General features: G+C 40.2%; 1 protein-coding gene and 1 long non-coding RNA gene across 6 annotated transcripts in view; both read right to left on the reverse strand.

Annotated features, from left to right (window-relative positions):
• The window catches only part of MSRA (methionine sulfoxide reductase A), a 363,204-nt gene extending 348,672 nt beyond the window's left edge, over positions 1-14,532 (reverse strand). For 2 of the 4 annotated variants that reach the window (XM_043890754.1, XM_043890753.1), the window contains exon 1: positions 14,101-14,532. In XM_043890754.1, coding sequence (XP_043746689.1) covers positions 14,101-14,236 — 136 coding nt within the window. In that variant the 5' untranslated portion in view covers positions 14,237-14,532. The remainder of the gene's footprint in view (positions 1-14,100) is intronic. The other 2 variants (XM_043890752.1, XM_043890751.1) reach the window with 2 other exon arrangements.
• LOC122685805 lies at positions 1,854-14,049 on the reverse strand. Of its 2 annotated transcripts, XR_006338551.1 has the most exons (4): positions 13,783-14,049; positions 10,578-10,709; positions 7,886-8,039; positions 1,854-6,466 (listed from the first exon to the last, which is right to left on the reverse strand). It is a non-coding gene; the product is annotated as an uncharacterized LOC122685805 (long non-coding RNA). The 2 variants fall into 2 exon arrangements; XR_006338550.1 differs by having other exon boundaries at positions 1,854-8,039.
• Positions 14,533-26,524: the final 11,992 nt, after the last annotated feature.

A 26,524-nucleotide genomic window follows, 5' to 3' on the forward strand; every position in this document is an offset into this window, starting at 1 on the left:
GTCTTTTCAGAATGGTGCTTAACAACTGGACATTCACAACAAAAAAAAATAACTTAAATCTAGACCTAGATATTACATCTTTGACAAAAATTAACTCAAAATTTAAAATGCAAACCTATAAAGCTTCTAGAAAGTAACTTGAGAAAATACCTGTGACTTTAGATTTGGCAATGATTTTTTAGATACTAAGTATGATATGTAAAAGAAAAAATTGGTAAGTTGGGGTCATTAAAATTTAAAATGACTGCTCTGCAAAAGTTATTGTCAAGAGTATAAGAAGACAGGCCACTATCCAAGAGAAAATATTTGCAAAATACACACCTGATAAAGAACTGCTATCCAAAGTATAAAAAGAATTTTAAAAAACTCAACAATAAGAAAATCTGAAATGGAAATAAAAAGTGGATAAAGGACATAAACAGACATTTCATCAAAGAAGATATACAGATGGTAAATAAGCATGTGAAAAGATGTCCATCATATGTCATTAGGGAACTCCAAATTAAAATAATAATGAAATACTACTTCATACCTTTAGAATGGCTAAAATCTAAAACACTTGACTAAACCAAATACTGACAAGGATGTGAATCAACAGGAATCTCATTCATTGCTGAAGAGAATGTGAAATGGTACAATTACCTTTGAACACGGTTTGGCAGTTTCTTACAAAACTAAACATACTCTTATGGTAATAAGATCTAGCAATTTGTGCTCCATGGTATTTATCCCAAAAGAGCTGAAAACTTACATTCACACAAAAACTTGCATAAGAACGTTTACCATAATGTATTCATAACTGCCAAAACCTAGACACAACCAAGATGCTCTTCAATGGGTGAATGGGTAAACAAATTGTGATAAATCCATACAACGGAATATTACTCAGCACTAAAAAGAAATGAGCTGTCCAGATACAGAGAAACCCTAAATGCTTCTAACTAAGTGAAAGAAGTCAATCTGAAAAGGCTGCACACTGTATGATTCCAACTAAATGATATTTTTGAAAAGGCAAAATTGTGGAGACAGTAAAAAGATCAGTGGTTGCCAGCAGTGCATCAGGGAGGAACTGAAGAGTAGGTGGGAAGACAGATTTTTAGGGCAGTGAAACTATTCTGTATGATACTGTAATGGTAAATACCTGTCATTTTATAAAACCCATAGCATGTACAAACACAAAGAATGAACTCTAACATAAAGTATGGACTTCAGATAATAATAACGTATTGCTATGACTTGTCTATTATAACACGTACCACAGTGAAGCAAAATATTAATAGTAGGGGAAACTGGATGGAAGGACAGGTGTATATGGGAACTCGTACTTTTCACTCGATTTTTCTATAAGCCTAAAATATTCTCCAAAAAATTAAATCTATTGTTAAAATGAATACATTAAGATATACCAGCTGACTTGGAGATGTTTCCATAATGCACTATTAAGCCAGAAAAGTGAGATGCAGAGAATACAAACTGACCCACTTTTATAAAATAGCAACAATAAATAATGTGAGTGTTTAGGTAGGACTTCACGGATATGAAGAAAGGCATTAAGAACGCCCCCTTGGTTCTGGACAGTGGTTACTTGGGAAATTGAGGGAAGAGGATAAAACTGATTTGCTGCTGTTGTTGTTCAGTCACTCAGTTGAAGAGTCTTCTCCAGCACCACAGTTCAAAAGCATCAATTCTTCAGCACTCAGCCTCCTTTGTGGCCCGACTCTCATATCCATACATGACTACTATAAAAACCATAGCTTTGACTAGACATACCTTTGTTGGCAGAGTAGTATCTCTGCTTTTTAATATGCTGTCTAAGTTTGTTATAGCTTTTCTTCCAAGGAGCACGCGCCTGTTTAATTTCATGGCTGCAGTCACCATCTGCAGCGATTTTGGAGCCCAAGAAAATAAAAATGATTAAAAACTTCCAAACTTTGAGCAAAAATATGGATAAAAATTTAAGGTTTAATAAAGGCCCTGAAGCAAAGAGAAGCCATCTCAGCACAGACTCGGCAGAACAGTGAGAAGAGCCTGTGTTCAGACTCCCTGGGAAGAAAACTCAGAGACTGAGAGCAAAGACACTTGGTTCCGTTCTAAGACAGCAAACAATAGAGAATCCTCATTTTTAAAATTATATCAATTTTGTTTGTCAACCACCCTATAGGTTGCAAAGCAAACATATACAGAAAAAGAAGCCTAGGCTTTAGGTCTTTAACCAGTCTCGTTTTTTTGAGAAAAATAATGGTTTGGTTTCTATTGAACTGAAATAGCTAAAGCTTAAACTCCATCATATTCACAGAAACCCCTTGGTTCATATTTTGCCCCTGGAAATTCCTATGTAAATTTATATAGCTTCTTCCTGTATGTTTCCCCCCCAAAATACTGCAGCAAACGGCTATTTTATCTCACTCATCCGACCTCTAATTTTCACCAGAAAATAATTATTCTCTTTTACTCCACCTATCAAAATAAATCCACAGAGCTTCTTAGGATGAGCATAATCCTGAAGAAGAGAAAAAAAAATTTTTTTTAATTTCTGAAAATAAAGTTATCTGCAAAGGGCCTCCTCCAGCCTCTTTTACTTGCAGATGCAGTTGGGTGCAGAGTCTCCTCTGGGGGGGCGGAGGGGGGGTACGGTTTCCTGGCAACCTGCCTCCAGTTGTCAGGGAGAGGAGATGGTGAGCAGGGCTGTTATCTGGCGAGGTGCAGCCTAGGTTGGGGGGGGTGGCGGGGGGAGCAGACAGCTCCATGCAGCTGCTTCATGCCAGTGCACACAGTTTGGTGTGCGAGGAATGCTAAGTGGTGGGCCAGGAACCCCAGGGACCAGCAGGACTTGCTACATTGGGCTTCCTGCAAGATGACGTCGCTCTTCATGAATCGGTTCTTAGGAAGAGATAAGGAAATGGAGATCTGCAGCCATGCAGCGTGTTCTCCGGGGCTCTATTTGAAAGCTGGCTGCTCCATTCGGCCAACCCTAACGTGGTTTCCTTTGCATCTGCTAACTACAGTACATTTGGGATTATTTTTTTTCCTTGAGGTTTCATTTGCTCCAGCTGGAAAGCTCTGAATTCCGTTGCAGTATTTCATTTTCATGGCTCTCGCCTTCTGGGTAAAATCTGTTAAAATATCAAATTTTCTTCAGCTGGCCAAAGAATAATTTTGGGCCTCCTGGGAACAATGCTTTTTAATTTTTCACATTGTGTTTGACCTAAGCAAACTATAAATTGCCTAAGAGTAAACTACAAGTTTAAAAAAAATTAAAGGTAAAATATGAAAAAAATTCCAGAGGAAAACTCAACACTAATGTTATTACCTTACCATGGTAACATTTTCAAAAGAATTCATTTTATATACACGCTCTGGGAAGACAGTCAGTGTTTCTGAATTTTATTTTTCATTTTTAAAAAAATGTAATGCTAATATATTCATCAAAACATATTGTAATCCTGCATTTCTTCCAGTTTCACTACTACCAGTCTTTGCTGTATTATAATGCAAATTTAACACACTTATTCAGCAAGCTAGTGGATCAGAAATACACCCTGCTGAGAAACTTTGTAGATATGCTCACATGAAATGTTACAAAAGTCCTACAGAAATGTAAGGGACCATCTTTTTTTCTGTCAAGAGCAATAGCCTTATTCAACCTTTTATAAGAGACCTAGCTTACAGAAGAGGTCCCAGCTGGTTCAAAGGGTATGGCAGTCTCTGGTCACAGCAAAACCAAGCATTTGGTGGTTTTTAAAAACAAACAAACGAAAAATAGGCCCTAAATAGAGTCACTTATGCTAAGCCTCATGGCTTTCCAGGTGTCTCAGTGGTAAAGAATCCACATGCCAATGCAGGAAATGCAGGGGATGTGGATTTGATTCCTGGGTCGGGAATGGCAATTCACTCCAGTCTTTCTGCCTAGGAAACCCCATGGACAGAGAAGCCTGGCAGACTACAGTCCATGGGGCCCCAGACAGCTGAACACGACTTAGCAGCTGAGCACATGCTAAGCCCCGTAACACCAAATCGAGACTTACCCTGGCTATCTATGGTTTTGGCTCTCCCAAAGATGGGAGAGAAATGGTTTAAGAACCAGTCAATCAGCAATCTCCTGATGGGCACTAGCTGGGTAATCTATATGGCAGACATCCGGCCATGCCGGGAGGAAAGTAACCTTACTATACCCACCCTGCCTAGCACACCTTCTTTGTTTCCGCTCCCTTCTGGCTCGAAGAATCTTCCATTTTGTACAGCTCCTCAGAGCTCCTTTCTATCAGCAAGATTGGATGCAGCCCAATTTGAATGAATTTTTGCTCAAATAAACTCTTAAAAAGTTTATAAGTTTTAAGATAAGTTTATGTTAACAGCATCATGCTCAAAGTAGTCCAATGTCTTGCCAAATGGGAAGAACATTCCGACAGGACATCCAGAGAGGAAGTTACAGAGAGACCAAGTGGCCTGGTCCTTGTAATCCCCAAGTTCTGGTCATGTAACCAGGCGAGAAGTTAAGGAAACACAAGGGAGAAAAGTGGCAATCTCTGTGCTCCAAAGACATTGAAGGAACTCAACTCCACCACCCTTAAAGAGACACTCTGGAATAAAAGTGTAAAACAGGGCCTCAAGGCCCTAGCTCCACGTCCAACTCTAAGAGCAATAAATGCTGAAGCAGTCCCCCAAAGGCCGCATGGAAGGGGCAGAACTGAGAGTAGCCTTGAAAGGCCTGGGAAGGTTGAAATGAGCTGTGACAGAGAAAGTCAGCTTCCCGGAGGAAGTTACTAAGAGCAGGAGTCAGGCTCAGGGGCGGAAGCAGAGATGAAGAACACTGAGATTAGCAGCAAGTTAAAGAAGGCTTCTAACCCCAGGACGAACAGAATCATTGCCGGATCACACAGAGTTATCTTTATTTTCTTAGAAGTGACAGAAAGAAATCTGAGGTTTAAACAGATGCCTGATAGTGGTGCTCATGACAGAGAAGACTTAAAGCAGTAACCCAGGAAAGTATGATGGTTAGTTTCCTCTGCCAAGCTGACTGGGTTAAAGGATGCCCAGGTAGCTGGTTAAACACGTTGTGAAGGTACTTCCAGAAGAGACTAACATTTGAATTATACACTGAGTAAGAAGGTGATCCCACCAACATGGTGCGTGGAGGTGAAGGGGGTCGGGTGTGTGTCTCATCCAGTCCCATCAGATTGGAACAAAAAGGTGGAAGAAGGGTGAATTCACTCTCCTTGTCTGATCTGGAACATCCATCTCCTTCGGCCCTCAGGTGCTCCTGGTTCTCAGGCTTTAGGACTCAGGCTGGAACCATGGGCTCCCCTGGTTCTCAGCTTTCAGGGTTGGACTGAATTACATCACCAGCTATCCTAGGCCTCCAGCTTACAGACAACAGATCTTGAACTCCTCAGCCTCCATTATCACGTGAGCCAATCCCTCCTACTAAATCTCTTTACACATACACACACACAAACACACACACACACACACACACACGATTGGTTCTGTTTCTCTGGAAAACCCTGACTAATACAGAAGGCAAGGAACAATCAAGATTTGTTGGAGGAGGGCCAGTTTAAATACAGAGGCAAGGATTGAAGATGCATGTGGCTAAGGTTTGGGAGACTTAAGAGCATAGGAGTAATGCCACTGACAGAAATGGGGAAATTAAAATATGCATCCAATGTTTTGAAGGGAAAATGGTTTGGTTTTAGAAGTAAGTTGGGGTTATGGCAGGATATACAATCCTCTAGGGCTTCCCTAGTGGCTCAGTCAGTAAAGAATCTGCCTACAATGCGGGAGACCTGGTTTCAGTCCCTGGGCTGGGAAGATCCCCTGGAGGAGGGCATGGTAACCCACACCAGTATTCCTGACTGGAGAATCCCCATGGACAGAGGAGCCTGGCGGGCTACAGAGCACAGGTCACAAAGAGTCGGACACAACTGAGTACAAGAATTTGGAAATGGGAAGCAGATGGGTTTATGGGAGAAATCAAATTCAAGCAGGGCAAGTTTTGAGGAAAAACAGGATAAGGCTATGTGGAAAACACAATATTTCACCCAAGCAAGCATTTAGTAAACATTTAACAAAGACGACAGAATGAAAAGATTAGAGTGTGGATCCCACTTGGACATTTCCAGAGGCAAAACACTGAACCACATGCTAACCAGAAGATGGGGTTCTAGAGCAGTGGTCCCCAACCTTTCTGGCACCAGGGTCCAGTTTCATGGAAGACAATTTTTCCACAGAGGGGGGCAGGGGGGATGGTTCCACGGTGAGTCAAGAACAGTACATTGATTGTGCATTTAATTTCTACTATTATTACATCAGCTCCACCTCAGATCATCAGACATTAGGTCCCAAAGGTTGGGGACGCCTGTTCTAGAGGGGGCACAGTGGGAAGAAAAGCTGGGAAGGTGAGGGTCGGATCGTGGGAGCTCTGGAATCCCCCTATCCCAGGGACTTCAGAGAAGTACTGTGGATTCTGAAATAGAGGGGAAAATAAAGAGCTTTAGACAGGATGCAGAGAGGATAGATAATAGTTCTGTGTCCTACAATTTAGAAATTAATCACACACTGGGGAAAATTTTTTCTAAAAGGAAAATTGTTTTCTATCATTTTCTTCTAAAAAGTCTATGTACATCACTCAAAATAAAAGCAATACACATAATGCCTTCTACATAATAGTGGAAGAAATCTGTCCCCAAAGATCTTTTCTTTGTATAAATGATGCCACCACAATTGACACTTCAATAAAAATGAATATTTATGAAATGTAAAATGACTTGGATTAACTTATTCCAATTTCACCCTCTAAATTTAGATTTTTAAATCACGCCAAAATGTGGATTTTGATTACAAAAGCAAGTTGGGGCAGAAAAAAAGAACTTGACATGAAAAAGAGAGCAAAATTTAAAAAGAAGGAAAAAAAAAACAGAACTTGAAATAGGGATGACAAAAGATGATAGAAAGGTGGTCAATTAGACTAAAAATATCAGAAGGAGATCATCTGCAAAGCGGAGTTATTTAATTCAGTAATGCAGTCAGATTTATAAGAATCAAAAGTTTTTTTTAAAAAGCACGGAGTCAGGTCTCCTGGCTGGGTCCCCCCTCCACCACCAGCTCCCAGCATAGCCCTCTCCGTGGCCATTACTTTCTGAGCTATCCTTCCAAAGTTTCAAAGTTTCTATTATTATTTTCCTCCCTGTTCACACAAAAAGTTAATATATAACACTGTTCTGACCTTGTACTTCCCATCTAACACTGTACCTTGGCAATCTCTCTGTATCTATCTACATAGATATTCCATGTTCTTTTTTACAGCTGCATTTTCCATTGTGAGGAGGAACCATAATTTATTTAACTAGCCCCTATTGATGGGCGTTTGGGTTACGTCCAATCGTTGATGACTGCAAACAAAGCTGCAGTGAATAACCTGGTACAGTCATCGTTTGGCACGAATGTGAGTATATCTGTAGGATAAATTCTCAGAAACTGCATTCCTGGGTCAAAAGGTATATGCATTTAAATTCTGGGTAGATATTGTCAAATTGCCTTCCGTAAGAGTTGGGCCAATTTACATTCTTGCAGGCGAAGGAGGAGGGTGTCTTTTTCCTTAAGGATTACCAACAAACTGTATCATCAGTTCTGGATTTTTGCCAACCTGAAGAATGAAAAATGGTACTTACACTCTCCTCATTATGAATGAAGTTGAGCATCTTTTTATATGTTTAAGAGCAAATTATACTTCCTTTTCTGTGAACTGCTCATAACCTCTATTTTTCTAATGGATGTTGTTTTCTTATTATCTTCTAGAAGTTTCCTATATATTAGGGAGATTAGTCCTTCACCTATGATATGAATTGCAAGTATTTACCCCAGTTTGTTTTTTGAATTTGCTTACCGTAATTTTTGCCTGCAGAAGATTTTTATTCTGTCGTGATCTAATTTATCCATCTTTTTTGTCTTCTGATTTTCAAGTCGTGGTTAGAAAGGCTTTGCTTTCTAAAAGAATTCTCCCTTGCTCATTCTTCAATTATTTCATCCTTTACATTTAACTAAATGAAAAAACAGTACACATAGTACTGTTAAGATCACAAACTCTAGAGGCAAACTGCCTACATTCATATCCCAGATCCACCACTTATTAGCCATGTGACCTTGCATAAGTCACCTAAAACTCTATGGGCTTCAGTTTCCACTCCAAGTGAGGGTAAAACAGTTAACACCTCCACGGGTCATAGTGAAGATTAAACGCATTAGTCAGACATGACTTAGCAACTAAACAACAGCAAATGTGAATCAATTACTACAGTGTCTGGCATAGAGTTAAGCACTCAATATGCATGAGCTATTATCAACATATATCTTTTGGAACTTATCCTGGTTTAAGAATGTGAAGTATGGATCCAACTTTGGAGGGTTTTCTGGTTTTGTTTTTTCCATATGGCTACACAGTTGTACCATAACCATTTACTGAATATTTCATCTTTTCCTCACTGATTTAAGATGTCACCTGTATCATATACTATATTTTCACACATATTTTAAGAATTTCTGATCTTTCTATTCTGTATATTGACTTATCTGTTCATGGACAGTCCCATGTTGTTTCAATTATTAAGCTTTGCTTTTACTATCTGTTAAGAGCCAACTGTTCCTCTTTGTTCTTATTTTACAGTTACCATAACTATTCCTGTTTATTTTTCCAAACGAATTTTTTAAATGAATGCATCAATTTCTAGAACAAAATTAAAATATCATCAGTATTTTACTTCAAATCATGTTACCTTTATAAATTAACTTTAGGGACAACTGATACATGATTCCTGTTTAGTCTTCGAATCCAATAAACTGGTATGTTCTTCCATTTGTTCAAGTTTCCTTTTTGTGCTCCTCTGTATGTTTCCTTCACAAAGGCTGGACATATTTCTTGCCAAGTTTGTTCTTAAATTTTAACTTTTTTGGTTGCTATTACAAAGGGGGTGTTTTTTTCCATTATATTTTCCAATAGGTTGTTTAGAGTAAAGCTGTTGGTTTCTGTCTAATAAGTATATAAATTGATACCTTATTAAACTCTTGGATTTTGTGGTTATGTAATCTTATCATCTGCAAATGGCATTAGTTTCACCTTCTCTTTTCCCATCTGTACATCTCTAATTGCCTTGTCTTATCTGACTGATTGACTAGCACCTACAACACAATGTTAATAATAAACAATCATCCAAAGCAGGCCCAGTCATAACTTGATACAACATAGGCAGCCCTGGAAAAATTAAGCAGTAAAGAAATTTGAAGGTTTGACTCTTAACTTCTTGTAAAGTAATTACCTACCAGGCCACAGTTCATAAAAGGATGGAGATTTTTTAAGAACACAAAAAAGGTAAGATTAAAGCCAAGATGATGACCCTTAAGAACAAACAAATTTAGTAACAGTACACACCTGCCACTAGGCAAAGCAAGCATTAAGCACCTCCACATTCCTTCTTGACTGGGACTTAAATGGAAATCTCTAATATTTCTTCATTAAGCATGATGTTGGCAGATATGTTTTATCACATTAAGGAAGTAGCTATCTCTGAATGTTATCAAGAATGGTTGTTAAATATGGTCAAATAACTTCACAGCATCTAGGGAAACAGTTCTATCATTTTTCTCCCTAGACCAACTAAATGATGAATTATATTAATAAGGGCTTCCCAGGTGGCACCGTGGTAAAGAATCCACCTGCCAGTGAAGGAAAAGCAAGAAATATGGGTTCAATCCCTGGCTGGGGAATATCCCCTGGAGTAGGAAATGGCAACCCACTCCAGAATTCTTGCCTGGAAAATTCCATGAACAGAGGAGCCTTGCAGGCTACAGTCCATGGGGTCACAAAGAGGCCGATATGACTGAGCCACACACAACAAACTATGTTAATAAATTTCCTAATATTGACAAACCCTTGCATTCTAAGACTAAATCCCATTGCTAGATTCTGCTTACTAATATTTATTTAGCAGTTTTGTATCTATATTCACAAGTGAGAATGGTTTGTTTTCTTTTTAGTGCAATATTTATCAGGTTTGGTTTCAATATTATACTTGTTTCATAAAAAGAATCTGACAATCCTTTCAGTTTAAATATACTATTGGAATTATACGTTCTTTAACTATTTAGAAGTCACCTCTAAAATTGGACATAATGCTTTGAGAGGAGGCAATCTTTGACAACTTTATTTCTTCTAGAAAAATCAATCTCTTAAGATTTTCTCTTTCTGGGGTCAGTTTAGGTCAGTTATTCAAAGCAGGCAATCTTTGACAACTTTATTTCTTCTAGAAAAATCAATCTCTTAAGATTTTCTCTTTCTGGGGTCAGTTTAGGTCAGTTATATTTTCCTAAAAGTTATCTATTTCATCCAAGTTTTCAAATTTATTTTCAAAGAATTGAGTAAATAGCCTCTTATCTCCTATGATTCATCAACTCTTCTATTTCTATTATTCCCTCTTTCAGTTCTTATTTCATATATTTGTACTTTATTCCTTTTCTCCTTTATCAGATAGCTGATAGTCACAGTACAATTGTTTTTTCAAAGAGCCACCTTTTGGATTACTCACATTGTTCTGTTTTTGTGCTTATATTTACAGTTCTTAGAAGAACTGTAGCAGCTAAAGAAACCTTTAGCAGGTGTTCTATACCTCTTCCTCTCCCCAAAGAGACATCACAGCAATAAATACAGCAAACACTACCTAAGGATAGACAGGCAAGAAAGCAAAGATTAAACAGGAGCTGCCAACATTCTCTTGGATGATATATCCAAATCCCAAACACCTGATCAAAAAATAGATTAGCCATATTTCCAACACGGCTGGAAAAAAATGAGCCATATAAATAAAAGCTGGGCTTTCACAATAATTGATTCACTAAAAATATTATCAGTTCCTCTTTTTCTGTTGATTGCTTTTTCATATTTTTTAAAAATTTTTACTGAAATATAGTTTGATTACAATGCTGTGTAAGTTTCAGATGTATAGCAAAGTGATTCAGATATATACATTCAAATATAGATACAGATATATTCTTTCTTCAATTCTTTTCCATTATAGGTGGCTATTATAAGCTATTTAGAATAGTTTCCTGTGCTATACCTTATCTTACTTATAGTAGTGTATATATTTTAATCCTAAACTCCTAATTTATCCCTCCCCTGAATACCAGTTCTTATTATAATAAACTTAGATTTTAATAACACAGGAGGCACTCTGAGGTTTTAATTATAAGCTTTCTGCCTCCTGCCTCTCTCTAGCAATTGACTGACCACCAATTCAGTCCAGCAAGCATGAATTCCCTTTTCCCCCCGTCCGAAAGTTCTCTAAATATTGCTCTGTAGCCAGGCACTGCAACAAAGAGCCCACCACTACATAAAAAGACCACTTCCTGTGTGCCCTGCCAGTCAATGGTGCCCAGAGCCTGCCACTGATCTCAACAGAGTGTGCTTCAAATGAGCCAGTCTAGGCCAGGCTTAGTTCTAACCAGCCACCCAAAGTAGGCCTATTCATATTTTGATCCCCTTTAGGTAGCCTGGGAGAAATTAAAGAAGTCTGAAGGGTTGAATCTCACCTTCTTGCGAAGCAGAAATCTACTACTAGGCTGTAGTTTATGAAAGGGTGTACATTTCTGTAAGAATACCCCAAGAAGGTAGGGTTAAAGCTAAGATGATAACCCTTCACCCCAAACGTATTTGGTAACAGTGCACACCTGTACTAGGCTGAGCCAAAAACACTCAGCCAAACACACTACACAGACAGGCTTGTCTAAAGTCACAAGGTGACGCTCCTGCCACAGAGCTTTTCAGAGAGTAGGGGCGCAAGTAACAGATGTAGACAGAGGTAACACAGAGAGGTGCAGAGCTGTTAAACAGACTGGAGATGAATTTAACTTCCAAAGCAGTAATATTCAGTCTGTAAGCTTCAATCTTAAGCCACTGAAAACACACCTGAGAAGTAACACTGCCCATTTCTGGGGCCAATCAGAACCTCTGACAACCTGTCAAGGCAGCAGTCCTGGGGTAGAGACAGGAAAGCCACTATCTAAAATGTAACTGGGGGGGGTGGGGGTGGTTACAACAGCTGAACACAAAGGACGTGCATTGTAGGCTTAGCCCTACACCAAAAAAAAAAAAATTGGTTGATTGGTCCAGCAATAGCAATGCATGCATGACTATATAAAAAGGCAGAAGAGCCAGGTCTTGAGGTTTTGCAGTCAGAATTAGTAGATGGATAGAGGAAAAAAAAAAAAAAATCTGTTGGCTCGTTTCTGTCATGCTAGTTAATCTTTTACCAAAAGTGTTATCTACATACTAAATAACCCATTGGGAAGACTTTGGTTAAGATAAAGGAGAACTAAATTCAGGACAATTTTAATCTTCAACCAGTTTGGGGATCTGATCAGGCTTGTTTGTTTTTTGATGTCTGGGAGGACATACCAAAGACACCAGTGTATAAAAATGAAGCTTCATACAAGTTGGGGAAGTTCAGCATTGAGAAGCATTGCCTTTAAATATCCATTTGTGAATCCTAGTTTGTTAAAGGAGAATTCACTTTCGAGATAAAGTTTAGATAATAGGGTTATATAGTTTAGAGATAATCTGGATTTTTTTTTTTTTTTTGAAACTCATTCTCTGAATTTGAGTCTAAAATAAGCGTTTTAAGGCTGTTAATGAGTTGGAAGTGAAGTGATGGGGGACATAGGATATAAAGCTGCTGATGTAGGTGAATGAGGCCACACAGCGTCAGTTCCCAAACAACTACAAACACAAAGACCTTCACCTTGTCCATTCTCATACTGAGGAGGGTGTGCGATGCACAGACTCAGAACCATCTTCTCCTATATATACTCAACAAATCTTACGGAAAAGAAAAATGGAAGAATCCCTAAGAAATTATAAAAGTATAATTTATCTTGGCATCAAACCATCCGTGAAAGATTTATCACCACTTAACCCTCCAACAGCTTGAAGGCAGCGGTTCACAACTACTGAATGCATTAGTATCACGGGAAGGGCTTGTTTAAAAGACAGCACTTTGAGAAGCAATGCACCGAAGTAATCCTTCTCAAAGCATGATCCTCACGTTGGTGGCAGGAGGAAAAGGGGACAACAGAGGATGACATGGCTGGATGGCATCACCAACTCAAGGAACTACGAGTGTGAGCAAGCTCCGGGATGTGGTGAAGGACAAGGAAGCCCCGAGTACTGCAGTTCATGCGGTCGCAAACAGTCACATACGACCGAGTGACTCAACAAACGGTTGGTGGACTTGCGCTGTCTGCGGCCTTCTACAGTGCTGAGACAGAAATTCAGAGAGTGAAGCTTTCAAAACTTTTAGAGCAGTTTCCAGAACTTCATATTTCTCCCTTCATTTTATTCACTTTATTTCGTTTTCCTAGCATCTCACTGTTATTACATTTTATGTATTCTATTAGAGTCGCCAAAAGTATTGGTATGCGATTGGGAAATTATTTTTAAGTTTGGCAAGCACAGCTCTTCTGCGTGACTGATACACAAGTGCAGAATCGGGAGCACAGGGCCAGGGGAAGCGCCTGCCAAGTCGGGGAAATCGGGCAGTTCTGGAGGATAAGGGCAGCGTGAGGCTAACTCCTGCAACCAGAACACTGGCGTGAGAAACAATTTCAAAACCTCAGTATATACACATCGTCCTGTATCATTCCATGGCTCCCGTGACAACACAAACCCGCACCACCTCAGCAAGTGGCCCGAATCCCAGCCGCCAAAGCAGAGAAGAAAGGAAAGTGGATGCACACCCGTGAGAAAGGGCGGAAAGCAGGTCAGCGATTTTCCCGCCCGAAGTTTGAAGCCGCCGAGGGGTATTTACAGTCTAGGTGGGCCGTATCAACGTACTAGATCCCTTCACTGTGTCTCCCGTTGTTCTAGTGGATGAAAACCTAAACAAAGAAAGAGGATCGATCCCTCATGCCCTCCACTCCCAGCGCCCTCCGCGCCTGCGCAGACCCCCAGCAGCCGACCCTTCCGAGGCCGGCCCCCTGCTCCCTTCCGGCGGCCTGAGGATGCGCGTGCGCAGAGGCGAGGACCGCGCCCTCGGTGCGTGGCCGCGTCCTTACCCGCTACGACGATGGGCTCCTTCCGGCCTGGCAAGGCCTCCTGGGGGCTGACGATCTTGGAGGCGGAGTCACCCATTCTCGAGATCGGAAAGAGGCTGTGAAAGAGCTGGCGGGCCGTCCTGGTGGCCGAGAGCATGGACGGGCCACTGGCCAAGGGGCCGCCGGGCTGTCGGGAGCAGAGGCGCCGCTGCAGAGTGGGCGCGGCGCGGCGCGGCGGGAGCTGCGTGCCCTGGACGCGGGGCTGGCGGGCGGGTTAGCGACGACACGTGCGCCGCGGGTTGTGCCGCTGCCGCCGCCCCGGAACCGAGGTTATTACTCAGCCTCGGGCCGGGAGGGCCAGGACAGAGGGCGTGTTCTCGCCCTGAGCCGGGCTTGTGCAGGGAGGAACCTGCGAGTTCTTGCTCCCCTTCTGTACAAAGTTCCCGGGCGGAGAACGAGTGTCCTAATGGCAGTGCGAAGTACGTGAAGCGGAAGAGGCCAAAATAATAATAATAATCCGCTACTTGGACTTTAAAATCACTATGGTTTTCACAGTCTCTTTACCAATTGCTGGGTATGCCCAGTAAGCTGTGCGACGACCTGACTTTCAAACTAGCATCTATGTCTGCTTCCACTAGAGCCAATATGATGGTTAATAATCCAAAATATGGATTATTTATCCAAAGTGAAAACTAACCACAATTTTCAAAAAGTTAAGACTATAGGGAAGATAATATAAGGTTTTATATATATACACACATATGCACACACATATATATAATATATTGATGATTATCATCATAATATATTTCCCCCATTTTACATGGGGGAAGAAAAGAGCGAGATACTAATACTTTGTTAACGCAGTTCAGGTGAACTTAAGGGTGCTATTGGATCATTCTTGACTTTCAAATCATGGGGCATAACATTTGTTCTGTGACAAATTTTCGAACCAAAAAATAAGGTGGGTGGAGGCAGATGGGTGACTGGGGAGTTCCATATGTGAAATTTTGGTTTTCTGCAAATGTTATGCCAAAATGGGCAGATAGTCTCATGAGGAAAGGAACTTCAGATTAGCACCCCCAGAAATGAGGAGGCTTTTACCCAACCTTGCACGTAGGTTCAGTTGCCTTGTTTTCTTCATGTGGTCTGTAACATAAGGGCAGGAGGATCAGCGCTCCTGTGTTGTAGGATATGGCCTGACAGGAAATAACTAAAATTTAGATTAAAGTGTTTATTTTGTAATACGGATTCTGTTCTGGGCAGTGTGCCTCCGTTCTTCTTATTTATTTGGTTTTGCTATGAGATTACAGGAAGTATTTTCTGTAGGCCTTTCCTGAAAACCCTCCAAGGTGTCCATTATAGGTGGTAAGATCATTCTTCTGTCAAGGGAAATAGTCTGTTTTCTTTTTCATTTCTGCGTTTTGGTACATGCTGATTTGCTTTTTCTGTTTTTTTGTGGCTGATTGTATAAAATTAAGAACTGAAGAATTTTTCACATCAAGAAGTACTTACATTGTGTTAAGCAAGAAAGCACAACAAAGCTACTAGTATAGTATGTAGTGTACATTATAAATAAATGCATACACCTCTCCTTAGGCACCCACTGAAGAAAGGCTAGAAAAAATTAAAACGATGTTTGCAGTTGTGTTGTTGATCATGGTAATGACTGACTAGCTTTCTCTTGCTTTAAACTTCTTGTTTGAAATGGTTACATTTTTACAGAGTTCTCAGATGTTCCAATAGCTGTGTTACTTTTATTATTATTTAACAAAAAAAAAAAAAAAACCTTTTAAAAGAGAAAAATACCTTATTTCATAAAACAGGAGTTTCTTACCTCATTTACCAGAATAGATGAGAGAAAAGTTGAATTGAGATTGGTTTGTTGAGAGGATGACTGTTGTTGCCTTCAATGATGCCATTTTCATCATTAGAGTTTCCTTTTCTTCAAACTGCTCCTAATCCCTTCTGAGCTTCTCCACACTGAGAGTCTTTTTTTGTCCATATTCCCCATTGGGCACACACTGCTTTGATGTGTTATTTTTGTGATTATGCTCTGATTTTCCAACGAATTTTAACAATGTATGTTCTTTAGGATTCAGTCTAACCATCTTCTTTGGTACAATAAAGAGCCAAAATACAGCAGTGTAGACAAAATAAGAAGTTTATTTCTTCTATTATGTAACGATCCAGAAATAGTTCAGCGCGGAGCCAGACCATGTCTGTTCTTTAACAAAAGTTTGAAAGCCATGTTCTAAGAAGACTATAAATTCTTAGAAGGCCCTTTCAGCAGGGCACGCTCTGCAGTGCGTGTGCAAGGAGGAGCCATGACTAAGGGCAGGGCCAAAGCTATGAGGACAGCCTCACAAGTTCCTTGCACCATCAGGTTGAGTGTGGAGAAAGCAGAAGAGCATGGCCGGGTCTCCCAAGGTGCATGGGGATGTGGAAGGACTGAGAGAACCCATGACCCAGATGAAGCCTGGAGTTAGGATAAGGAGCTGCACCACCCGCCCCCCCGCCCCCCGCCCCGTGCTGAGACCATGTAACCAGATTTAACTGCAAAGCCCTCCCTCATCTGGAGCAGGAGCCTGCCTGATGCCCAAAGGACATCCAGAAACAACTGTGTCTCAGCCTGGCAGGAGCCCAGTGACCAGGAGTCCATACCACATCAATGCACACGCTTAGGACAGGGGCCAAAGCCGAGAGACATGGCAGTGGGACACCACGAGACCAGGAGCACACCAAGCTCTCCAAGGACCCAGATACTGTCTTGAAAAGAGTAAGGAAAGCCTTGGAGAGAACCTCAAAAGACTGAACATGGGAGTCCATGCCCCAGGGCTGAAAAAAGAGCTGTCACAGGTGTGGAAGATGAACTCAAGGACAAATGGTGCAGTGAAAGAAAGTGAAAGTCACAAAGTCGTGTCTGACTCTTTGGGATCCCTTGAACTATACAGTCCATGGAATTCTCCAGGCCAGAATACTAGCCTTTCCCTTCTCCAGGGGAATCTTCCAAACCGAGGGATCAAATCCAGGTCTCCCCCATCACAGGTGGATTCTTTACCAGCTGAGCCACAAGGGAAGCCCAAGATTACTGGAGTGGGTAGCCTATCCCTTCTCCAGTGGATCTTCCCAACCCAGGAATCGAAACCGGGGTCTCCTGCAGTGCAGGCAGATTCTTTACCAACTGAGCTAAATGGTGCAAAGGGTGAGCTTTGTCCCCTCCAAGAGGCATTTCAGCTCTGCCCCTGTTCTTTATTAAACCATGAATAACTGCTGGGGGCACCCTGGTGGACTCAAACTGATATAAAGCTTTTTTTGGTCTTTTTAGAGAAATCCACTTCAGCAGGCAAGAGGCACCCTTATAAGTGAATAAACAGAAAGCTTACTATGATACTTGATGTTTGCATACTTAAAACCTCGTGCCTTATTTATGGTCTGTCTGTAGAAGATTCAGAGCTGTCTTAAGCATGTTAATTCATTGCTTAGATTATTTTACTGTGTTTTAAGAGAAAATCACAATAATAATACAGTTTTTTGAAGTTTCTCTTGCCAGGGTTTCAGTTTCCTGAAGTCAGTCTGAGTCTGAAAATATTTAATGGAAAATTCCAGAAATAAATAATGTATAAGTTTTAATTTTCGTGCCATACTGAGCAGTGTGATGAACTCTTGCTGTCCCTCTCCATCTCCCCCCACCCACGACACACATGAATCATCACTTTGTTCCGCACATCCCATCCATTAGTTACTTAGTAACTTACTCCGCTATCAGATCAACTTTGAGGTGTCTCATTGCTTGAGTTCAAGTAAACCTTATTTTACTTATTAATGGCCCCAAAGGGCAAGATTGGTGAAACTGGCAATTGGGATGTGCCAAAGAGCAGCCATAAAGTACTTCCTTTAATCGAGACTTTCCTGGCGGTCCAGTGGTTGAGACTTGGCCTTCCGGTGCAGGGTGTACGGATTTGGTCCCTGGTCAGGGAGCTGAGATCCACCCGCCTCAGAACCAAAAAGCCAAAACAGAAACAGTAATGTAATAAATTCAATAATGACTTAAAAAATGGTCCACATTAAAAAAAAAAATCTTTGAAAAGATAAAGAAAAAAAAATCATATGCTGAGGTTGTGAAGAGCTTCAGTAAGAACAAATCTATCTGTGAAACTGTGAAGAAGGAAAAAGAAATTCGTGCTAGTTTTGCTGTCACACCTCAGGCCAAAAAAGTTAACAGCCACAGTGAGTGATAAGTGGGTAGTTAAGATGGAAAAGACATTAAATCTGTATAATGTTTTGAGAACAAAAGCTCCACCATATTCACATAAATTGTATTACAGTACATTGTCTTAATTGTTCTATTTTATTATCAGTTATTGTTGTTCATCTCTTTCTACACCTAATCTATAAATTAAGCTTGATCATAGAATGTATGTACAGAAAAAAATACAGCATAGATAGGGTTCCATGCTTGCCATGTTTCAGGCATCTACTGGGTAGCTTGGGCCATATCCTCGAAGATACAGAGGAATAACTGTAGTTACTGGTTGTTAAGCACCTATTAGCCACCCTGTCGTGGGCTTCCCAGGTGGCACTGGTGATAAAGAACCCACCTGCCAATGTGGGAGACAAAAGAGACATAGGTTTTATACCTGGGTTGGGAAAATCTCCTGGAGGAGGGCACAGCAACCCACTCCAGTATTCTTGCCTGGAGAATCCCATTAACAGAGAAGCCTGGTCGACTACGGCTCATAGGGTCGCAAAGAATCAGACACGACTGAGATGGCTGTGCACACACACACGGGGAATCAAACTTTTGAGTGGAGGGGCAGGGCTCCGCAGACAGCAGAGGAACAAGCTGAATGCTTGGAAACCAGGAAACATCAAAGATGCTGTCAGAGAATAAGCCAGGAAACCTTCAGATGTATAACTCACTTTCCCAACCCATGGTGGCCTTTGGAAAGGACCAATAAGAGGTGACTTTGAGCTTTTTCCCTGGCAAAGTCCCCGGTGATCTGTGTGCTCACCTCCACTGTCACCAGTGCCCCCCCCATCACAACGGATGCCGCTCATGCCGCCCCCATCAGAGCATCTGACACTGCCAGCCCTGTGTGGCTGCGACTCCCTAGGGCTCAGGGGTCACCTCGTTTTAATTAGAGAATTCCTTGGGATTGCAAAAAGATGGAGACAACTGAGCGACTTCCATTTTCACTTTCACTTCACTGCCACCTTGGAAGGCAGGACAGCCTGTGACAATCCTTTCTCAGTCTGCTTGGGGTACACCCCCAAGCCAGGTTCGTTTCCCTAAGGAGTGATCTCATATCAGTATGAACCATTCCTTCATAGCTCCTATCAGAAAAATAACTGGGGATAATAAGAGTAGCACCTAACTCAGATTTTTTATTTTGGCTTTGTTTTTTTTCTTGGTGGTGATTACATAAGTCAATACAAGAAAAATGCCTGAAATCATGTCTGGCACATAAGAAGCCCTCAGTAAATATTAGCTATAATTATTTTAAACATTTATTTGTGTGATTGTTGGAAATCCATCTCATCCACTAGACCATGAACTCTAGGAATAGACGTTATGTTATGTCCTTTTTTTTTTTTTTTAATCCCAACTGCCTACTCAGTGTCAAGGCCACAGTAAGAATTCAGCCAATGTTGGTCAAATGAATGCATGAATCAGTCATAGCATCTCTGGAACCAACTGGGAAAATCATTCCAAAAGTTCCTTCTTTCCACTTCTCCTCAATGTCTGATGGGTCCTGATGCAAGTAGGACTGACTTATCTCTTATTTTGCATCCAAGTGTTCTCTAGTTAGTATACAAGTTAAGCTCCATATACACACACAGACACATGCATGTACACATGCACATCAGAGTCCCCCAAAGGATGCAAGCAGAGTTTACTTTGTTTTAACAGCTTTATCAAGATGAATAATTGATATCCAAAAGCTGCACATATTTAACAGATAAATTTGGTGGGTTTGGACATAGGCAAACACCTCTGAAACCAGCACCACAATCATGGTGACAGATATTTCCATCATCTCCCAAATTCTCTTGCCTCCCTTTGTTTTGTTTTGATTTGGTTTCATGTGGTAAGATCACTTAACAGGAGATCTACCTTCTTAATAAATCTTTAAATGCACAATACAGTGTTATTCACTACAGGCATTATGTTGTACAGCAGATTTCTAGAACTAATTACTATTTCGTAACTGAAACTTCATACCCATTGAACAACATCTCACTTCCCCCACCTCTCAACCCCTGGAACACCATTCTGTTCTTTGTTTCTATGAGTTTGACTATTTTAGGTGCCTCTTATAAGTGGAGTCATGCAGTATTTGTCCTTCTGTGTCTGACTTATTTAACTTAGCATAATGTCCTCCAGGCTCATCCATGTTATAGCAAATGAAAGGATTTCTCTCTTTTCAAAGGCTGGATAATATTTCATTGTGTATACATGCCCTATTTTCATCCATTGATGGACACTTTGATTGTTTCCAGGTTCTCGCTATTATAAATACCCAGAAGATCTCTTTAGGATGTTTTATAAGACAGTTTTTAAAGAGCACATTTAGATCTACAACAAAATTAAGAGAGAGGTACAGAGATTTCCCACTCACCCTCTGTTTCCTCACAAACATAGACTACTGCCACAATGATCAACATCACTGTCTAGAATGGTATATTTCTTTACCAAGGATTTTTACATTAGCGCGTCATAATCACACAAACTCCATAGTTTACCGTAGGGTTCACTCTTGGTGTTGTACATTCTACGGATTTGGACAAATGTAGGATGACGTATCCTAGAGGAGGGCATGGCAACCCACTCCATTATTCTTGCCTGGAGAATTCCATGGACAAAGGAGCCTGGCAGGCTACAGCCCCTGGGGTCACATAGAGTTGGACACGACTGGAGAATCTTAGCACAGATGCATAATGACATATATCTATGACTATAATACCATACATATGGTATCGTGTCATATATGGTATTGGCACTGTCCTAAAAATCCTCTGTTCTCTGCCTATTTACTTCCCCCACCCAGACTCTCCAGAAAGTTTATTAAGAATATTGTGGTTTTTCAGGTTAACTTAATACGTGTCCCACAAACAGACTGTACCTTCTGTTTTTCACCCTGTGCTCTACAACAGGTTCTCATTAGTTGTCTATTTTATACGTAGTCTCAATTGTGCATATATTTCATTCCCAACCTCCCAACTCATCCCACCCCCTTTTCCCTTCCTTGTCGTCCATATGTTTGTTCTCTCGTCTGTGTCTCTGTTTCTGCTTTGCAAATAGGTCCATCAGTACTGTTTTTCTAGATTCCACATACGTTCGCCGATATATTTGTTTTTCTCCTTCTGTCTGACTTCACTCTGTGTGACAGTCTCTAGGTTCTCTTATACAAGGTACCCAGAACAGTCAAATTCACAGAGTCAGAAAGTACATTGGTAGATGCAAGGGTTGGAGTGGGGAGTGGGCAGGGAGACTGAGAACTTAGCATTTAATGAGGCCAGAGTTTCAGTTTAGGAAGGTGAAAATTTGGGTGATAGAGGATGGTGAGAGTTGCACAACTATGTGAATGTACTTACTGCCACTGAACGCTACAGTTAGATATGGTTAAAATAGTATGTTTTTTAATATGTGACTTTTACCACAATAAAAATATTTTTAAAAAGAATGCTGTAATTTGTCAACATAATTTTTTCTGCTCTAAGTGCTTGCTGAGATTATATAACCATTAAACAACATAATCCAAGTGAAAATTCTTAATATAGTCCCTAATGCCTGGTGACTCAGACAGTCTGCCTAGAATGTGGGAGACCCAGGTTCAATCCCTGGGTCGGGAAGATCTCCTGGAGAAGGAAATGGCAACCCACTCCAGTATTCTGGCCTGGAAAATCCCGAGGACGGAGGAGCCTGGTAGGCTACAGTCCATGGGGTCACAAAGAGACGGACACGACTGAGCAACTTGGCTTTGGCTTTCACTAATGCCTAATAGCTATTGTTATTGTTATTATTTTGTCTTTGTTATGAGAAATGATGAGCAGAGAGGCCTGGACCACCTTTGGAGAGACAATAAAGATTTGAAGATTAAATGAATAAATGGCAAAGTGAATGAGTACAAAAAAGGAGTGAGTGCTGACTTATAATGGAGAAGGCAATGGCACCCCACTCCAGTACTCTTGCCTGGAAAATCCCACGGACGAAGGAGCCTGGTAGGCTGCAGTCTGTGGGGTCGCTCAGAGTTGGACATGACTGAGCGACTTCACTTTCATTTGTCACCTTCATGCATTGGAGAAGTAAGTGGCAACCCACTCCAGTGTTCTTGCCTGGAGAATCCCAGGGATGGGGGAGCCTGGTGGGTTGCCGTCTATGGGGTCGGACAGAGTCGGACACGACTGAAGTGACTTAGCAGCAGCAGCAGCCCCTAACTTAAAATACTTATTTTGAACTAACTAGTTCTGTGGTCTTTCACTGGTTATACAATGTCTTAGTTTTTGTCATCGTAAAGTTGAAGCAAGAGGAGAGAGAGAAGTCACAACTTCTCTAAATGCACTGAGTCACCAACATTTTAACCTGCATTTGGCAGAACCCTCCATTGGTGGATAGTTCATCAGGTTCATCCAGAGCCCAAAGGTGATATTGTCGAGTTGTCCAGGCTTGAAAAACAAGACTGTCTGGTTCTCAGTCCAGAAAACACCTCTAGCCACACAGAAAGTCTCAGTAACTATGTGCTGAATGAATAGTGAACAATCCAGTGTTACCTAATTTAAAGCTGACTTAGATAGGCTTTTTAAAGCTTAATTATCAAATAACTTATTTATTTGGCTATTGGTTATCAACAATAATTCTTAAACTTTCGGTTTTCTTTGCCAACTCCAGAAAAAAAAGTGAGATTTCCCTCAACAACCAGTTACATATATGTCATATTTAAAATCAGAGGGAAAAGAACAAAATAACATACAATCATACCTCATTTTGGGCTTCCCTGGTGGCTGACATGGTAAAGAATGCACCAGCATTGTGGGAGACCCGGGTTCGATCCCTAAGTCAGGAAGATCCTCTGGAGAAGGAAATGGCAACCCACTCCAGTATTCTTCCCTGGAGAATTCCGTGGACAGAGGAGCCTGGCGGCTATAGCCCATGGGCTCGCACAGAGTCGGACATGACTCAGCAGTTAACTTTCACTTTCATTTCATTTTACCGTGTTCCACTTTATTGTATTTGGCAGATATGGCATTTTTTACTAATTGAAGGTTTGTGACAATCCTGCGTCCAACAGCATTTGCTCCACCTGGTATCTCTGCGTCCCAACTTGGTGATTCTCGCAGTACTTGAAAATTTTTCATTATTATTATATTGCTTCTGGTGATCTGTGTATCAGTGATCTTCTATTGTAATTGTTTTGGGACACCACAAACCACACCCATATAAGAAGGCAACTTAATTATTGAAAGGATGACAAAAGGTTTAGAATATGACATAAATTCAGTTGATAAGCAGGGTTTGAGAGGACTGGCTCCAGCTTTGAAGGAAGCTCTACTGTGGGTAAAATGCTATCAGCATTGCATGCTACAGAGAAACTCCTGAAAGAAAGAGTCAATGGATATGGCAGACTTCTCTTTGTCTTATTTTAAGAAGTTGCCACAGCCACCCAGCCTTCAGCAATCACCACCTTGATCAGTCAGCAGTCTTCAACATCCAGACAACACCCTCCACCAGCAAAAAGCTATCAATTCACTAAAGGCTCATATAATGTTTACCATTTTTTAGCAATATTTTTAATTAAGACATGAACATTGCTTTTTTTTAGACATAACGCTATTGCACATTCAGTAGACTGCAGTATTGCGTAAATATAACTTTTATATGCACTGGGAATCCAAAAAATTCACGTGATTCATTTTAGTGGAATATGTGCTTTATTGGATGGTCTGGAACCCCACCCACAATATCACTGAGGTGATCCTGTAACCCAAATGCTGACAGTGGTTTTCTCTCTATAATGGGCCCGTGGTTAATTTTTATTTTTTTCCTTATACTTTCCTATTTTTGAATTTTCTGCAGTATACATGTATCGCTTTTGTAATCAGAACAACAAAGATGAATTATAGATTGGTAAAAAAAAAAAAAAAAGTGAACTGTCTTAACCAGTTCAATTTTTTCTTTTAACTTCAAATACTGGACTACCTCATTAAGTTAGATATTTATCTCCTTTGGTTTATTCATAACCTGAATAGGAAGATAAAACTGCTTTATCATATTTATCTCCTTTGGTTTATTCATAACCTGAATAGGAAGATAAAACTGCTTTATCAGCGAAAGAAAATATTCTTTCTGCACCTTCAGAAGAAATCAGTGCTTTCAACAGCTAATTGTCCAATTTTAGGTTATGTTTGAAAAGGGAATGGTTCCCTATTTATTGGTCTTCTTTTATTCAATTCTCATTAGCAAATAAATACTTAAAAATTGCTAACCAATAATTATAAGATGCGTGTGCCCTCAGAAATATTTGCTGAATTCCTTTACCTACTTCAAGTTTGTTCAGTAGTTTGATGATCTGATATTGAGTATTTCTGAAGAGCCTTTTTAATGCATGTTTTAAAAAGCAAGCATTTAAAATATTTTGAAGTATATTATTTATTTAAATATATTAACATCTTCAAAAGTAGGCATTGAAGATTGACATAATTTTTAAATAATCTCGAAAGGTTAACTATCTCAATGTGAGTAAAAATAGAAATTAAGATCTCTAATTCAAGACTAACTTTAAGCTCTGCTTCCCTCACGGTGGCTACCCCTTAGTATATTTGACAAATAAATGAATGAAATTCTCTTTAACTAGGTTTATATGTCATTCTTTACACTCCAAAATTATAAATAAACATGTGCTTGTTCCAAAAACATCACACAGTACAGAGTATCCAGAGACAAAGCAGCCGCTTGAACATATTCTATCATTGGCATACATTCTCTCAGATATTTTTAAATATAGACTTATTTTTAAATTGCTTCATTAAAACATTTTAATCGGGTCTGAAATTTCAATTCTGGTTCTCATATACAAACACCACATAAAATACATTTTGATTTAGAAATAATGTGGTCTTCTCAAGTTTTGCTTTGCTTTCTTTTGTTTTGTCTTTTACCTACTCTGCCTACAGATAAGATGCAAAAATTTTCTAGGTCACAATTATTTTCCACCAGCATCTCTCCTTGAAACTATAACCAGCAGTAGTGCACAAAAGGAGGAAAAAAGCGTCCATTTTTACCTCTAGTCTCGTGTACATTTTCCATCTTGAGTGAGCTGTGTTTCATGTGCCATGTGCTTCCATCAGCCTCTCAGAGGGTCTAATTGGGACTTAGGCACTTAATAAATATTTGTGGGATTAAATTGAATTTCAGTAGTTATTCTGTAATTTTTAAAGCTTGCAGACGTTGGGAGGAGGATGCACACTTTGGTGTTTCTCACTTCAGAGCCTCAATATACCCATTCTCAAAATCAGGTGACACTAGTAAGCAGGGGTTTGTGAGTTATTTGGGGTTCACCACAGAGAATATTTTGAATGCCTTCAATCATGCTTTACTTCTTGGTCCTAGATTTCTCAGCTAACATCTCAATTGGAAATAAACTCATTTCCTTAAGCCATCTGGTGGCTTTCACTTGTAACTACAACATCACCAAATGGCCAAACGGCACTTACCTGCATCCCTCAACACAGACGAACTCTGTCATTTTTTTCTTAACGTCTCTTATGAGATGTTATGATGACATGATGTTATGGTGACATGATACCTAAGTAATGTGTAGGTGTTAAAAAACCAAGAGAAATACTCATGATTTTCACCCCAAGGATACATGAATATCAAGAGCAACATGATGAAGGCTATGGGTGATGGAGTCAGAGAAATTATATTATTACAGTTACATAATAAGATAAGGTTTATGGAGTACCTATCATGTGCCAGGCAGAGTGCATAGGTTAGAAAAACCAATGCAGTTCCCATATTTTCAGGGAATAGGGGCAAACTGATTTGTGAACAGTGTCTAAGTGTTATTTAATATAATAGCCATACTGAAGTGGAGACAGGAAGACCCTCACTGGGCTCATTTATCCCCCGTTGGACACCACGGAATGGGCACTATTCCCTCCAAGAATACACAAAACACCAGAAAATAATACCAAAGTTCCACCAAAATTTCACAGCCTCTTAAGAACCTTCTCGAACCTTTCAACTCAGAAAGTGTTCCAATAACATTTTTTTGCTCAGGGGTAATGAGATAGAGCCTGACCTATTGTGATATTCGCTTGTTAAGAGAGATGTGTTAAATACATTTCAAATGAATAAACATGCATTCTTATTCACACCTGATTACTTACAGATCACCCAGCAGGTTGAGTAAGAGGAAGTCAACCTCGCTTTTTCTGCAGA

This window comes from Cervus elaphus, chromosome 29, assembly GCF_910594005.1.
Source record: "Cervus elaphus chromosome 29, mCerEla1.1, whole genome shotgun sequence".
Classification (NCBI taxonomy): Eukaryota; Metazoa; Chordata; class Mammalia; order Artiodactyla; family Cervidae; genus Cervus; species Cervus elaphus.